Source organism: Andrena cerasifolii, chromosome 8 (genome assembly GCF_050908995.1).
Source record: "Andrena cerasifolii isolate SP2316 chromosome 8, iyAndCera1_principal, whole genome shotgun sequence".
NCBI lineage: Eukaryota > Metazoa > Arthropoda > Insecta > Hymenoptera > Andrenidae > Andrena > Andrena cerasifolii.
Window position 1 is genome coordinate 14,229,557 of NC_135125.1, and position 14,141 is coordinate 14,243,697.

At 51.6% G+C, this 14,141-nt stretch overlaps 1 protein-coding gene across 2 annotated transcripts in view; it reads right to left on the reverse strand.

Annotated features, from left to right (window-relative positions):
* Positions 1-14,141, reverse strand: part of LOC143372760 (uncharacterized) — a 56,205-nt gene that overhangs the window by 2,194 nt on the left and 39,870 nt on the right. Inside the window, exons 3-7 of one of the 2 annotated variants that reach the window (XM_076819310.1) lie at positions 11,498-11,545; positions 10,642-11,115; positions 10,266-10,547; positions 1,938-10,171; positions 28-1,886 (exon numbers count right to left, since the gene is read on the reverse strand). In XM_076819310.1, the coding sequence (XP_076675425.1) occupies positions 28-1,886; positions 1,938-10,171; positions 10,266-10,547; positions 10,642-11,115; positions 11,498-11,545 (10,897 nt within the window). Of the gene's footprint in view, positions 1-27; positions 10,172-10,265; positions 10,548-10,641; positions 11,116-11,497; positions 11,546-14,141 lie in introns of both variants that reach the window. The other variant, XM_076819309.1, reaches the window with a different exon arrangement.

Here is a 14,141-nt window from a genome sequence, read left to right on the forward strand (position 1 = left end):
AGCGCTACAGAAAGTTGAGTAACTTACGTGCACTGAAGGCAAGGTCCCGACGCGGACCTGATGACTTCTCCAACGCGATACGCCTGGCCGCGAATTTGGCAGCCGCTCCGTTTCGCGGCTCCCTTGTACGCGTGGGCGTGGAAGTGCGGCGGTAACGTGGTGGTGGTGGTGGTGGTGGTCGTGGTTAGGTTGAGCGACGTGGCCATCGACACAGGACACTCGTATCTGGGACAGCAGAAGCCACTGATCGGTTCCTCGTGGCAGCCTGGGATTGGCGGCGGGCAGCTCTGCTGCAGGCAGATGATGTCGCTTCTGAAGCAGAAGCAGAAGTCGCAGGGATCGTCCCTCGGTATCTGTTGCGCCGACACGTAGACCTTGCCGCCGTATCGGCAGGTGCCTGGCCCATAGATGGCTTGGTCATCCTCGTCGTAGTCCTCGTCAGGATTCAAGTAGCTGCCAGTGTTTGTGGGGAAGTGGGGGTTCTCTTCTCCGGAGACGGACTGGTCGGGGTACTCGGGCACTTGTGGAGCCGCGGTACTCGTGGGTCCTTCGTGAAGACTGGGTTGAACCGGTCGCCCTGTAGTTTCGAAGGTGTCGTTGGCTGGCTGCTGGTGTTCGTCGAACAGTGGACCTTCAATGGACTCCTCTTTCTCGGTGGTTGGTCCTGTTTCTGGCAGTTGAGGTTCGCCTGGAGGTCGCGCAACTTCCTCTCCTACATCCTCGTGTTCCTCCTCTGCGAGCGATGGCTCCGTTGGGAGCGCGCCCGTCTTTGCAGGGTGCTCTTCGACTGGCGCCTCGGTCGACTGGGGGCCTTCTTCAGCTTTCACGGGAACACTCTCTTCTGTGTGCTCCTCGGGCAGTGGTTGCAACGTACTCTTCTCTTGAGGCAGTTCCGTGGGCTTGACTGTCTGCTCTTCTTCGGGGGTCTTCTCGGTTTCCGGCTGCTTTTCTGCCTCGGTTTCTGTCGATGTCTCGACGGCAGGTTCTGTGGAAGGCTGAACTTCCTCTGACGGTTGGATCGGCGGAGTTTCCTTTGTGGGCTCGTGCTCTTCAGCCGCAGTTGGAGCCTCTGTAGATTCTACCACTGAAGGTTGTTCCTCGCGAGGGGATGTCGCTTCGGCCTCCGGAGCAGGTGTACTAGGTTGTGCTACTTCTTCCTCGCCAGTGATTGGGGCCTGCGTCGATTTCTCTTCGGCTTGAGGAGCTTCGCTCGGCGTTTGTTCAGGCAATTGTTCCTTGAGCAGAATGCTTTCTGTGGTTGGAGCTTCTGCTTCTGGTGGCAAGGTTTGCTGTTCACCTTCCGCAGGTTTCTCTTCTACAGGAACAACCTTCTCTGGCGCTTCAGTGGCAGGCTGCTCTTCCTCCGGAAGAACCTTCTGTGGCTCTTCAGTGGCAGGTTGCTGTTCCTCGGGCAGAACCTTCTCTGGCAATTCGGTGGCAGGCTGTTCTCCTTCAGGAAGAATCTTTTCTGTTACTTCAGTAGGTTTCTCTCCTTCGGGAAGAACTTCCTGGGGCTCCTCGGTGGGCTTTCCTTCTTCGGGAAGAATCTTCTCAGGTGCTTGGGTAAATGGACTCGTTTCTGGTGTTTCACTAGGAAGTTCCTTTTCTACCATTTCGGTCACGACTTCTGTCGCTGGCGCCTCGGATGGGAGCTCTGGCTCTGGAACCCCTTCAGCAGGAGTTACCTTCTCGGTCGAAAGCTCTTGTTCAGGCGTCTCGGTTGGAGTTTCTTTCTCGGGTACCTCAGCAGGCAACTCCTTTTCTGGCATCTCAGTCGTATGTGCTACCTTCTCAGGAACTTCGGTAGCCTGTGCAGGTGTCGCGGTAGAAACTGCTCCTTCCGGCGCTTCAGGAAGCTTTGGTTCTGGAGCTTCGCTGGGAACTACCTGTTCTGGCGCTTCAGGAAGCTTTGGTTCTGGAGCTTCGCTGGGAACTACCTGTTCTGGCGCTTCAGTGGGACTGACTTCGGCAGATACTTTAGGAACAGGTTCAGTCACTTCCTGAGTTTCTCCTACTGAAGTTTGTCCTTCGAATTGCCCCTCTTCCTTTTCAATTGCAGGTTTTCCTGTTTCCTCTTCTACAGCAGGTGCTTCAGTCTGTGGTGCTGCCTCTGGCATGCCTTCCTCCGACGGTTTCTCGCCTATCATAGATGGCTCTTGTTCGTGAGTTGGACCTGCTTCGGTTGGTGCAGCTGGAGCTGTTTCTTCAGTTACAGCTTCACCTTCCATGACAGGTTTCTGTCCTTCCTCAGGCACAGCTGGCGAGCTCTCAGGCATCAATGTTGAAGCTTCAGGGGCTGACGACGTTGATTCGCTAGGTTGCTCTTCACCTGCTACAGTCACCTCTTCCTGAGGCATCTTGGCTGGCTCCACAGATGTCACGCTCTCTTCTATGCTCGGCTTTTCAGTTTCTGCTCCAGGTTTCTGCTCCCCTTCACCTTCAGCCGGCACAGTAGCTTGTTCAACTGGCACTGTTGATTCCTCTGGCACTTCTTTCAAAGCGGTCTCCGGTTTCGCTGTCATTTGTTCTTCCTTTTCTGTTACCTGTTCTGGAATTCCTGTTGCCTGTGGAACTTCATGTTCAACCGACGCAGTTTCAGGTGCTTCAGTCTCGACTGGTGCAACAGGTAGTTTTTCAGTTGCTGCTTGTTCCTCTGGTTGAGCAGGTTGTTCCTTGACAGTAACAGCTGCCTCAGTAGCAGGCACTTCAGCTTCTTCCTCAACCACTGTCTGTTCGGTTCCTTCTTGAGGCGAAACTGGTTCAGACATCACTTTTGGAGTTGTAGCTTCGGGCGCTGTTGCCGTGGTTTCTTCTTGAGGAACAATGGATGGTGTGGCCGCCTCTTCAACAGGTGAAACAGATACAGTTGCTTGTTCCTCTAACGATGGAGTCACCTCGGGCTGCTGCTCTTCAGCTCCAGGTTGTGGAGTTTCCTGTTCAGGTTTCACTTCAACTACACTTGGCAGTTCCTCGGTGACTAGCTCCTTCTCTTCCGTTGCATTGGTTGCAGTAGGCACGGACGGTTGTTCGGTGGCAATTTCTGCAGCTTCAGTCGAACTTGGCAGTTGCTCTTCTGGAACTTTCTCAGGTTCTTGAGTAGGTGCTTCGGTGTAATCTTCGATGCCTTCCGTGGTTGCCTTCACTTCACCTTCAGCTGCTGGCGTTTCTTTGGTCTGTTCCTCTGCTTCAGAGGTGGGCACTGAAGTTTGCTCAGTCTCACCTGGCACGGCTGGCAGCTCTTCAGGAGCCACTGGTTTCCTAGTTGTTTCTGCAGCTTCGATTAATGGCGTCGCAGCTTCCGCTGCTTCAGTGGCAATTGGTTCCTGTTTCACTGTACCAGGAACGGTTGCTTCCTCTGGAACAAATCCTGGAGCTTCAGTGGAGGCTCCAATTTCTACTGGACCAGGTGTTTCACCTTCCACTGGCTTAGCAGTTTCTTGCTCCACTGGTGGCTGTTCTGGAGTTGACACTTCTATTGCAGGAGATGGGCCTTCGGTCTCTGCTTCACTTGGTCGAATAGTTTCTAATTCACTGACCGGCGTAGATTGTTCAGGTTGAGCGGGTTCAGCTGGCTGGGAAGGCGTTGCTTCTTCTGTCTTCTGTTCTCCAGGCTGTTCCACTGGTTGCAACCCAGATGTCGTTCCTTCTTCTAATGGTGCCTGACCTTCGGTAACTGGTTGTTCACCTTCTGACACTGCAGGCTCTGGCATAGCGGAAGAAGTGGGTGTTTCAGCCTCTTTGCTCGCACCTTCTACTGGCATTGCAGGGGAAGCAGTTACTGCTTGCTCTTCCGTCACAGCTTGCTGTCCTTCAGATGGTTCTACGCCAATTGATTTCTCGGTGGCAGGTGCGGCTGTTTCCTTCTCCATGCCAGTAGAGGTTTGTTCCGGTTGCACTGCCTCGGTCGTTTCAAGCGTCTGCTCTTCGCCAGCTGGGCTCGAAGGCTGTTCTTCAGGCACATGTCCTTCAGGAACTTGTTCCTCGGGAGCCAGACCTTCGGTAGGCTGTTCAATAGACGGCATCTTCGTTACATGTTCTTCTTTTGGAGATTCCTTCTCTTCTGAAGGAACTTGACTAGAAGACTCCACTTGCATCGGAGGCACAGTGTGTTCCTCGGGCTCCGTGACAGATACTCCAACGGTAGTCGGTTGTACATGCTCCACAGGTTCAATAGATCTCAGCGTTGTGGGTGCTTCCTCGGTCAAACCAGGCGTAGCAGTCTGTTCGCCAGTTTCCTTGCCAGGTGCGGGCACTTGAGGTGTCGTGTGCTCCTTAACAGCTTCAACGGGCTCCTTCGCGGACACTGGGACCGGAATCTCAGACACTGGCGACACAGTCTTCTGCTCAGCTTCCTCTGTTTCGTATTTAGGCGTTTCGTGCTCGATCATGTGATTATCGGACTCCAAGACCGCCGTAGGTGTTGAATCGCAGGTGTACATCGGGCAGCAAGAGTCTTTACCAGTGTGTATGGGCATGCAGTTGGACAAGTGGCTTGGGGGCGGTGGACACTCGACAAGGTCGCACTGAATGATGCTGCTGATGCAACGGCACTGAAGTTGACAGGGATTAACAGGAGGAACAGCAGAATTATTGTAGAAAGATTGTCCTTCCACGAGACAGTTGCCTTCACCTGGAATCGCCGCCGGCACGTGAGCTGGGTACTCCGATGTTGTTTCCTGTTCAGGAGTTTCTACAGCGATTGTAGATTGCTCGACAGCCTCCTCGGTCGTTACCTTAGGCGATATTTCTGCGGATGGTGTAGATTCTGGGACTACTTGCTCCATTGCTGGTTCTGCAGTCGATGGTTCAGGACCTTTCTCTTCCATGACAGGAGATTCTGTCTCCTTTTCCAGTGGCAATTGCGTTGAAGCTGCTTCTTTCGATGGGGCTACCTCCGTTTGAACCTCTTCGGGAAGCGAAACCTTCTGTTCCTCTTCTGGTAACGCCGTTTCGGCAGGCTCGGTGGAACCTTCAGACACTGCAGGTTCGGTGGGGGATACTTTAGGCATCTCAGTACTGATACCTTGTTCTGGTTCTTTAGCCTCTGCCTCACCTGTCGTTTCAACTGGAGCGGCTAGTGTCGATGCTTCAGGTGCTAATTCCGGTTTCTGAGTGCCTTCTTCTGGTAATTTTTCTTCTTCGGCAGGCTGCTCTGGCTCAGATGGTTCTGTGGAGGATTCTTCATGGCGAGTAGGAGCTTCGGTGGATTTCTCCTGCGGTAGAACGCTCTCTGTACGAGTTTCTTCCGTAGGTGAGATTTCTTCTTCATGAGCGGCTGTAGATGTCTGTGGTGCTTCCTTCAAAGTTTCAGTCGATGTTTCAGGTTCCTCTTTAGCAGCAGTAACAGCTTCTTCTAAGCCAGGAAGTTCTGTAGGTAGTTTTTCAGTACCTTCAGATGGTTTCTCTTCGACCATGGGGCCTTCTGTGGAAATTTCTACACTGACTGGCACTTGACTTACTCCCTCCTGAGGAGGTGTGGCTTCACTTGTCTTCTCTTCTTCCACAGTTGCCTCAGTTGGCTGTTCCGGTGCAATGGGACTTTCGCTTGGTTCCTCAGCTGACTTCTCAATTGGCTTTTCTTCTTCAGCAGGCTTTTCAGTTGGCTTTTCTTCCTCGGCTAACTTCTCAGTTGGTTTTTCTTCCTCGGCTAACTTCTCAGTTGGCTTTTCTTCCTCAGCAGGCTTTTCAGTTGGCTTTTCTTCCTCAGCAGGCTTTGCAGTTGGCTTTTCTTCCTCAGCAGGCTTTTCAGTTGGCTTTTCTTCCTCAGCAGGCGTTTCAGTTGGCTTTCCTTCCTCAGCAGGCTTTTCAGTTGCCTGTTTTTCTTCAATAGGCTGCTCAGTTTGCTTTTCTTCTTCGCCAGGTTTTCCTTCCTCTGTAGGTCCTTCAGTTGGTTTCCCTTCTTCAAAGGGCTTCTCAGTTTGACCTTCTTTTTCAATTGGCTTTTCTTCTTCAGATGGTTTTACCTCAGCTGCAGGTCCTTCTTCAGTGGGTCCTTCCGTTGGTTTCTCTATCTCCGTAGGTTTTTCCCCCTCTACTGGTTTCATCTCTTCCACCGACCCTTCAGTTGTTTTTTCCTCCTCGGAAGGTTTTTCCTCCGCAGTCGGTTTTTCTTCTTCAATAGGCCCTTCTGTTGGTTTCTCTTCTTCAGCTGGTCCTTCTTTCTCAATAGGCCTTTCAGTCGACTTTTCTTTTTCAGTCGATGTTTGCTCTTCAATAGGGCTTTCAGTTGTCTTTTCTGCTTCAGCCGGCTGTTGTTCCTCTATTGCAGGCCTTTCAGTTGGTTTTTCCTCCGCAACGGGCTTTCCTTCTCCAGCAGGCACTTCAGTTGACTTTCCTTCTTCAGCAGGCGCTTCAGTTGGCTTCTGCTCTTCAGCAGGCGCTTCAGTTGGCTTCTGCTCTTCAGCAGGCGCTTGAGTTGGCTTGTCTTCCTCAGCAGGTGCTTCACTTGGCTTCTGCTCTTCAGCAGGCGCTTCAGTTGGCTTCTCTTCCTCAGCAGGTGCTTCACTTGGCTTCTGCTCTTCAGCAGGCGCTTCACTTGGCTTCTCTTCTTCAGCAGGTGCTTCGCTTGATGTCTGCTCCTCAACTGGAACTTCAGTTGGCTCCTGCTCCTGGGCGGGTGCTTCACTTGGCTTCGGCTCCTCAGCAGATTTCTCTTCTTCAACCGGTGCTTGAGTTGCTTTTTCTTCTTCAGCAGGCTGTTCTCCTTTAATCGGACCTTCAGTTGCTTGTTCTTCCTCTGCAGGTTTTCCCTCTGCCATAGGTCCTTCAGTTGCCTGTCCTTCCTCTGCAGGTTTTCCCTCTGCCATAGGTCCTTCAGTTGCCTGTCCTTCCACTGCAGGTTTTCCCTCTGCCATAGGTCCTTCAGTTGCCTGTTCTTCCACTGCAGGTTTTCCCTCTGCCATAGGTCCTTCGGTTACCTGTCCTTCCTCTGCAAGCGTTCCTTCTGCCATAGGTCCTTCAGTTGCCTGTCCTTCCTCTGCAGGTGTTTCCCCTACCATAGGTCCTTCTGTTGCCTGCCCTTCCTCTGCAGGCTTTTCCTGTTCCATGGGACTTTCAGTGGGCTTCTCCTCCGCAGGTTTTTCCTCTGCAATAGGTCCTTCGGTGGGCTTTTCCTCCTCTGTAGGTTTTTCCTGTTCAATGGGTCCTTCGGTGGGCTTTCCTTCCTCTGTATGTTTTTCCTCTGCAACAGGCCCTTCAGTTGGCATTTCTTCGCCAAAAGGCTTCTGTTCTTCAGCGGGCTTTTCAGTTGGCTTCTCTTCTTCAAGAGATGGCTTCTGAGTGCCCTCTGCTACTGCCTTCTCCTGCTCCTTCTCTAGACCCACTTCTTCATCTTCCTTACGTTCACTAATCGGAGGCTTAGTTGGCTTCTGTTCCCCAAGAGGAGCCTGAGCTCCCTCCTTCTCTAATCCTGCTGCGGTGATCGGTTCCTCAGTCGACGGCAGTTCAGCCATTGGCCTTTCAGTCTCAGCTTCCTCTTTCATCGCAATACCTGGTTCTTCCGTCTTCTGCTCCTCTTGAACCCCTTCCGTGGAATGTTCTTTGGTTAATGGTGCTTCAGTCTGCTCGACACCAGGTTGCTCTGTAGGCTCTGGTTCCTCTGTTTTCTTTTCTTCCACGGGGACTACCGTTGGGTGAACTTCCACCGTCAAAGTGCCTTCAGTTGGCTTCTCAACTTCCTCAGTCACCGGCGAACTTTCAACTTCCGGAGCGAGTGTTCCTTGAGGAGCTTCTTCTACAGCAGGCTGCTCACTACTTCCACTCTCACTGACAGGCATTTGCGGTGTGCTTCCCTCTTCAGCTTCAGACACCTTGACAGTAGTCTGCTCTTCACCTGAAACTGGTTTCTCAGTCACCTGCTCCTCAGGTTTCTCACTTGGCAAAGCTTCCTCTGGTGCACTCGTAGCTTCTTCTTCCTGTCCCATAGGCGTCTTTTCTTCAGCAACCGGTTTCTGTTCTGGAACTGGACTCACTTCCGTAGAAGTGACCCCCTGTTCAACGAGTGGAGCCTCGGTCGAGTGAGCCAAGGTGGTTGCTTCCTTACCCTCAGTACTCTGTTCTTCACCAGCTGGCTTTTCCGTTGCGTGTTCCTCAATAGCAGGTGTCTGTAATGGTGCCTCGGATGAGTGCTCTTCAGACTGCCCTTCTTCCTCACCCGACGATTCTTCTTTAGATGGAACCCTTTCACTAGAGTCGCCGACTTCCTCAGAAGAGGTTTCCCCGGATTCTTCGATAGTTAACCCCTTTGTTGGCAACTCCTCCTCAACGGACACCTCCTTCGACGGTGGAGCCTCGGACGAGGGAGCCTCGGTAGCCTGTTCCTCTGGTACAGTGGCTTTCTCCGTCTGTTGAGTCTGTTCCTGCGGCATCTGTTGCGTCGAAGCCTCCAGGCCAGCCTCAGTAGTCTGGGAGACGCTTTCAGTTACTTCTACCTTCTCCTCGGGCACCTGAGCAGCTTCGGTAACCGAAGGGACGGCTTCTGCCATCTCCTTATCCTGGCTTACTGAAGCTTCAGTCACAGAAGGCTCCTCTGGCGCCTGCGCCGCAACTGTAGTTCCTTCCTCGCCCGCCATGGTTCCTTCTTCTTTGGGACTAATAGTAGTTTCTCTTGCAGGTGGAAGATACGTCGTAGGAACCTTTTGTGGAGCTTCAGTGACGAGACTGCTGGGTACATGGAACTCTGGTGGCTTCATGTCAACGTAGCCTTCCGTTATGTGAACCTCGGTGACTGCTTCCTGATCCTCCGCCTTGCTTTCAGGTACACGATCTGTCGCAGAGATACCGGGTGGACCTTGCTCCGGGATCACAGGCGCTTCTTCTTCTACATGGTGTTCGTGGGCAGGTTCTTCAAGAGTAATAGGCTGATCGGTAGGAATGCCATCCTCTTTCTTGGGAACTATACCGGGCAGTTCCTCGGGAGCTTTATGATCGTGCACTTCTAATTCTGGTTTCTGTTCAATGGCGCCTTCCGTAACTCCTTGCTCTTCGCCACCTTCTGGGAAGATGCTACCTTGCGTGGGTTCTTCTTCAGCTGGACTGACCTCCGTCGTCTTTTCCTTCTCCTCTTCTTCACTAGGAACCTGTTCAGTGCTTGGAACCTCATGGACAGGTTTCTCGGTGGGCATTTCTGCTACTGGAGTGGTTACTTCTTCTGGCTCTCCTTCAATTGGTCCCGGTGTCGACAGCTTCTCCTCTGCTTCGGGAACTATTGCCGGAGCATCGGTTCCTTTGGCTGATTCCGTCACTGGCTCTTCACCCAAGCTTTCAGCCGTAGTCACTTTCTCTTCAACAGAAGGCTCGGTCATCTTTTCTTCAGCTGGAAGCTCCGGTGCTTCCGTAGCCTTCTCTGTTTCCACGGATGGCTGTTCCACTTTGGAAATGGTGGCTTCAGTGGCAGGTGCTTGCTCCTCCAAGCTAGACACAGCTTCTTCCGTAGGTTTTACTTCAACCATGCCTTCTTCTTCCATCTTTCCAGTACCTGGCAGCTCTGTTGACTGCTCAGTTGGCAGTTGAGTTGGCTGTTCCTTTTGTGGTATGCCTTCTCCGAGCTCCTTTTCTTCCAGAGTTCCTTTCGTGGCTACTTCCTCTTCGACTTGCTCTTGAGTGGTAGCTTCTTGGGGCACCTCCTCCGCCTTCGCGGACGTCGATTCTGAGACTTCCTGTGGAACTGAAGCTTCTGTAACTCCTTGAGTAACCACCTCTGCAGGCCTAGCAGTCATTTCTTCGCCTGTTTCTTCCTTGACTGGCGCCTCGGTCGCTTGACCCTCAGCTTCTTGAGGCGGTTCCGCCGAGCTGACTCCTGCGCCAGGTTCTGTTACAGAAAGAACACCCTCCGTGGTGTACTCCTCCGAAATACCAGTCTCCTTCTGTGTCGTTTGAGATTCCGGAGTAGCGGTTCCTTCCTCTGGGAGAGCCTCCGCTGGAGTTTCTTTCTTTGGCATCTCTGTGGGTGGCACGCCTTCCGTAACGCCTTCGGTACTGCTCTCTGCTTTGTGGTCCTGTGGAATAACGTTATCATGCCCTGGGAAGGACTCTTCGGTAGTTTCAGGCTGTGTAACTTCCTTTTCTTCTTCAGCTTCCGTTATGGACGGGCCAGTAGACTCTGGAGCTGGTTCCTCGGTGAGTTGGTCTTCGCCTCTTGGCAACGTTACGAGTCCACCTTGTCCTTCGTCGTCTGCACAGAATAAAGGTTCCCGTACAGTCGGATCGTGGGACACTGAAGTCTCGACTTCGCGTCACTTTTCTAAGCTAAATGAAAGATCTCTTACCGCATTGGTATGTAGTTGGGCAACATTTTCCGTCTGGCGGTGGCATGGCGGTGCAGTTCTTCCCGTGAGTTTTCATGGGCGTCCCGCAGTTTTCAACGGCGCAGGCGATGTCACCGTGGAAGCAGTAGCAATGCTGGCAGGGCTGCGTCGAATTGATAAGGTCACCATCCTCGTACACCTTTCCTTCGTGGTAGCATTGCGGCGTCGCTCCGGGAGCCATCGTGGTGGTCATGATGAGGCCAGGCGTTGGTTCAACCGTCGTCGCAAGTTCCTCGTCGTATTCTGTTCGCAGATTAGCAGAAATTATTTATAGCGAAATTACAGACGCACAGAGTATTTTATAACTTTTAAAACGTGAATGTTTTCTGACACTCACCGCAATTGTATTTGACTGGGCAGCAGACTCCGGGTTGATAGACTGGCCTGCATCCAGCCACGCGCAACGTGCACTCCTGCATCACGCAAGTGGTCCTGTTCCTGATGCAATAGCACAGCTCGCAAGGATTCTGCGGATCGATTGACAACTGGGCGCCGTCCGCGTAGAAGCGATCGTTGACGTTGCACCCGTAATTGTCATGGAAGCCGAGCGCCGTGGAGCCGGACGTCGCTGGCACAGTGGTCGTGGACGTCAACAGTTGCACCGGGACCTCCGGGCAAGTGATGACCGGGCAGCATTGATCCGGACGTTTCTCGACGGTGCAGTCTTGGCCGATCGCCTTCGTGAAGGGGCAGACCCTCAGGTAGCACATCAGCATTCGATTGTGGCAGGTGCAGTTCAAGCACGGCTCGTTCGTGAGAATTCTGTCGCCTTCGTCGTAGTGCTGGTAGTTGTAGTAGCATCCTGACGTGGCTGTGGGATTTGTCCAGTAATTAGAATACTACTCCCTTCCTTCCTTGCTTCTCAATTATTTCTCCGCGATTCTCGAACGCGTGGAATTTATATTTCTTTCGCTCCGGGTATCGGAGGATACATTGCTGCTTTTTTAAAATTATTGCAATCGGATGCAATGCTTTGCGATTCGGTAAGACGTGCCGCAATTTACGATCACGCGACGCGGTAATCGGCTGGTGGTGAACGTTTTTAATATTCATCGACAGGATCGATTGAAAGCGGTGCCGTGTAAGAATCGTCGAGGCGGCACGTGCCGCCTGTTCGGCCGCGATACAATTAACATCACGTCGGTGTCGCGTACATTTATTACGAGCAATAAAACTCGCCGCGTTGTACATACCTCCATCGTACTCCGCTACTTGTGTGGTATCCTGGTCGTATACTGGGGCTGTAACAGAAAGAAGATAAGTATTGTTCGAGCGTCACGTGTATGGGGCGTACGGTTAAATCTGTCGCTAGAAATGGTCGACGATCTACGTCAGTCCTATCCAAATCCTATTCTCCGAGCAAAATAGAGTTCCTTCCTTTCGTCTGCGTTACCGTAGCATAAGACTAACGTGCACATGCGAAGATCCAATAAAAAATATAAAATCTCGTTTGATTATTCGTTGCTATTTATGTAGGGAATGCACGATGCTTTGACTGAAATTTTGCTGCATACCCTGTAATTAACATATTTACATCAAAGTCTCTATTACGTTGAAGTTGAACGGAGGAAAGCTTGGACCACGGTTTCACGATTTTCTTCGTGGAACTTTGAACGGTATACCCCATAAGTTTCACCGCGCACTCCCCTCGATATTCCCCATTAAGAATTGCCCTGCGCTGCTGGCGAGATTAGCTCTATCGAGGAGAAACAATGCCCGGGCAAATCAGCGAATGGATTCGAGATGAACGTGCCACGTCGTCGGTGCAATATTCCACGACGCGACGCAAGGCGAGATAATCCTCGGAACTCCATTTCCCATGGAATTCGCGGGGAAGGGAGTCGTGTCTCTGCGTTGCGCGCAGTTTATCATAGTAATTACCGGCGGGATGCGTTTGTCCGGAGGGTGAACCGGCCTTAACAACGGAGTGAGTCAAAGCGTCATATGGCGCGAGCGTACGTGGGCGAATTCTCGTTAACACCCTCGCCCCAGTCGAACGAATTGTATGGCGAGTGCGCACGGAATACAGAATTCCCTTTTTGCCCTCTCTTTCCAGACCGATCCAGTCCCCCTTCCTTTCTGTGCCGTTCCCTCTGTCTACGGCGACGAAGCCCCGCGGAAACGCGTGCAGACGCATCCAGCACGCCCGCGCTTCATTCTCTCGCCAGCGTTCCTCTCCTTGCGCGCACCGTTTTCGCAATTTCTTTGGGATTGAAGTGCCCGCGCGCCCGGGACTCGAGAGTTCGATTGTTTCCCTGAAACGCGACACGCCACCCTCCGACGGCACAATCGCTCATCCATTCTTCCCACTCGTACAATAAGCCTTTCTGCTCGTCGATAGGATCTTCTGCTTCCTCTCCTCCTGTTTCAAAGTCTCGGGGCTTTTCCAAGATTCGCGCGCGGATTTTCTTGACAGTGGCGCGAGTGGCGGGGGAGGTAACGTTTTGGAAAGCTTCCCTTGCGGACTTTCCTCGAAAGTCATCCGGGAACTCCTTGGAATGCGCGAAACGTGCCCGCACGCGGATACGTGCATTGCGAGGCGAAGCTTTCGAATGCCCAGCGTAATTCTTTCATTGAATGTACCGAGCTGGCAGATTTATTATGAGGCAACGAAGATTGCTTGCTAATATTTTCGCTTCGCGCTTTATGATGGAATTTCTCCGAGCACCGTCGTCGCTACGTTCTTCCCACTGAGAGACCCCGGTTACGTGATTTCCGTGTCAATCTTCGTACAGTACGAGGCACAGACCAAGGTATTCTATACCTGGTCTGTGGTACGAGGAATCTTCTAAGTTACTGTAGAAGAAAAAGTGCGGGCCACCGATCGGGTGCCTGGCCCGGGGATCGAACTCGGGACCTTTCGCTTGCCGGGCGAGTGATTCGACCACTACTCTACCCAGAGCCGGCGACTCTTCTTCTTCTCCAAGTGAATATATTCTAAACACAACTTAACTAACGGGGTGCTACCTAACGCCTATATTACCAACTCGTGTAGGCAGGTATTAAAACAATCCAACATCGATGCAAAGTATCCACGAGCAAGGAATCGCGGGAGCACCCACGTCCCATTAGAGCTGTTCGAGTACTCGGAAAAAGCGAGCCGAGCCTGAGTCGGCTCGAAGAACCGGTCCGAGCCGAGTACTCGAAAAAAAGCGAGCGGCTCGAATAGAACCGAGAACTCGAATTTTTTCGAGCAGGCCGAAAGAACCGAGAACTCGAATTTTTTTCGAGCAGGCCGAAAGAACCGAGAACTCAAATTTTTTCGAGCGGGCCGAAAGAACCGAGCGGGCCGAAAGTACCGAGTGGGCCGAAAGTACCGAACAGTTCGATGTATCGAGTAGTTTCAAGCTTGAATGTTTCGAATATTTTAGAATATGTTTATATACTGGATAATGTTTCGTAACTATTATTATTATTATTTCGACTTTATTACTCGTTAAACAGAAAATATAGTACATAAGGAAAAAGTAAGATACGATTAAGGCGAGGCCGCAGTAATAATGTGAGTAATTAAAATATAAACTGCAAATGAAAGTATTCTCTAACTATTGAAAATAAATAAAGTCAAAATAATAATAATAATAATAATAATTACAAACCATTATCCAGTATATAAACATATTCTAAAATATTCGAAACATTAAAGCTTCAAACTACTCGACACATCGGTACTTTCCGCCCGCTCGGTTTTCTTCGAGCCGCTCGAAAAAATCGAGTTCTCGGTTCTGTTCGAACCGCTCGAAAATATTCGAGTTCTCGGTTCTATTCAAGCTACTCGGTTCTATTCGAGCCGCTCGCTTTTTTCGAGTACTCGGCTCGGCTCGGTCCGAATTTCAA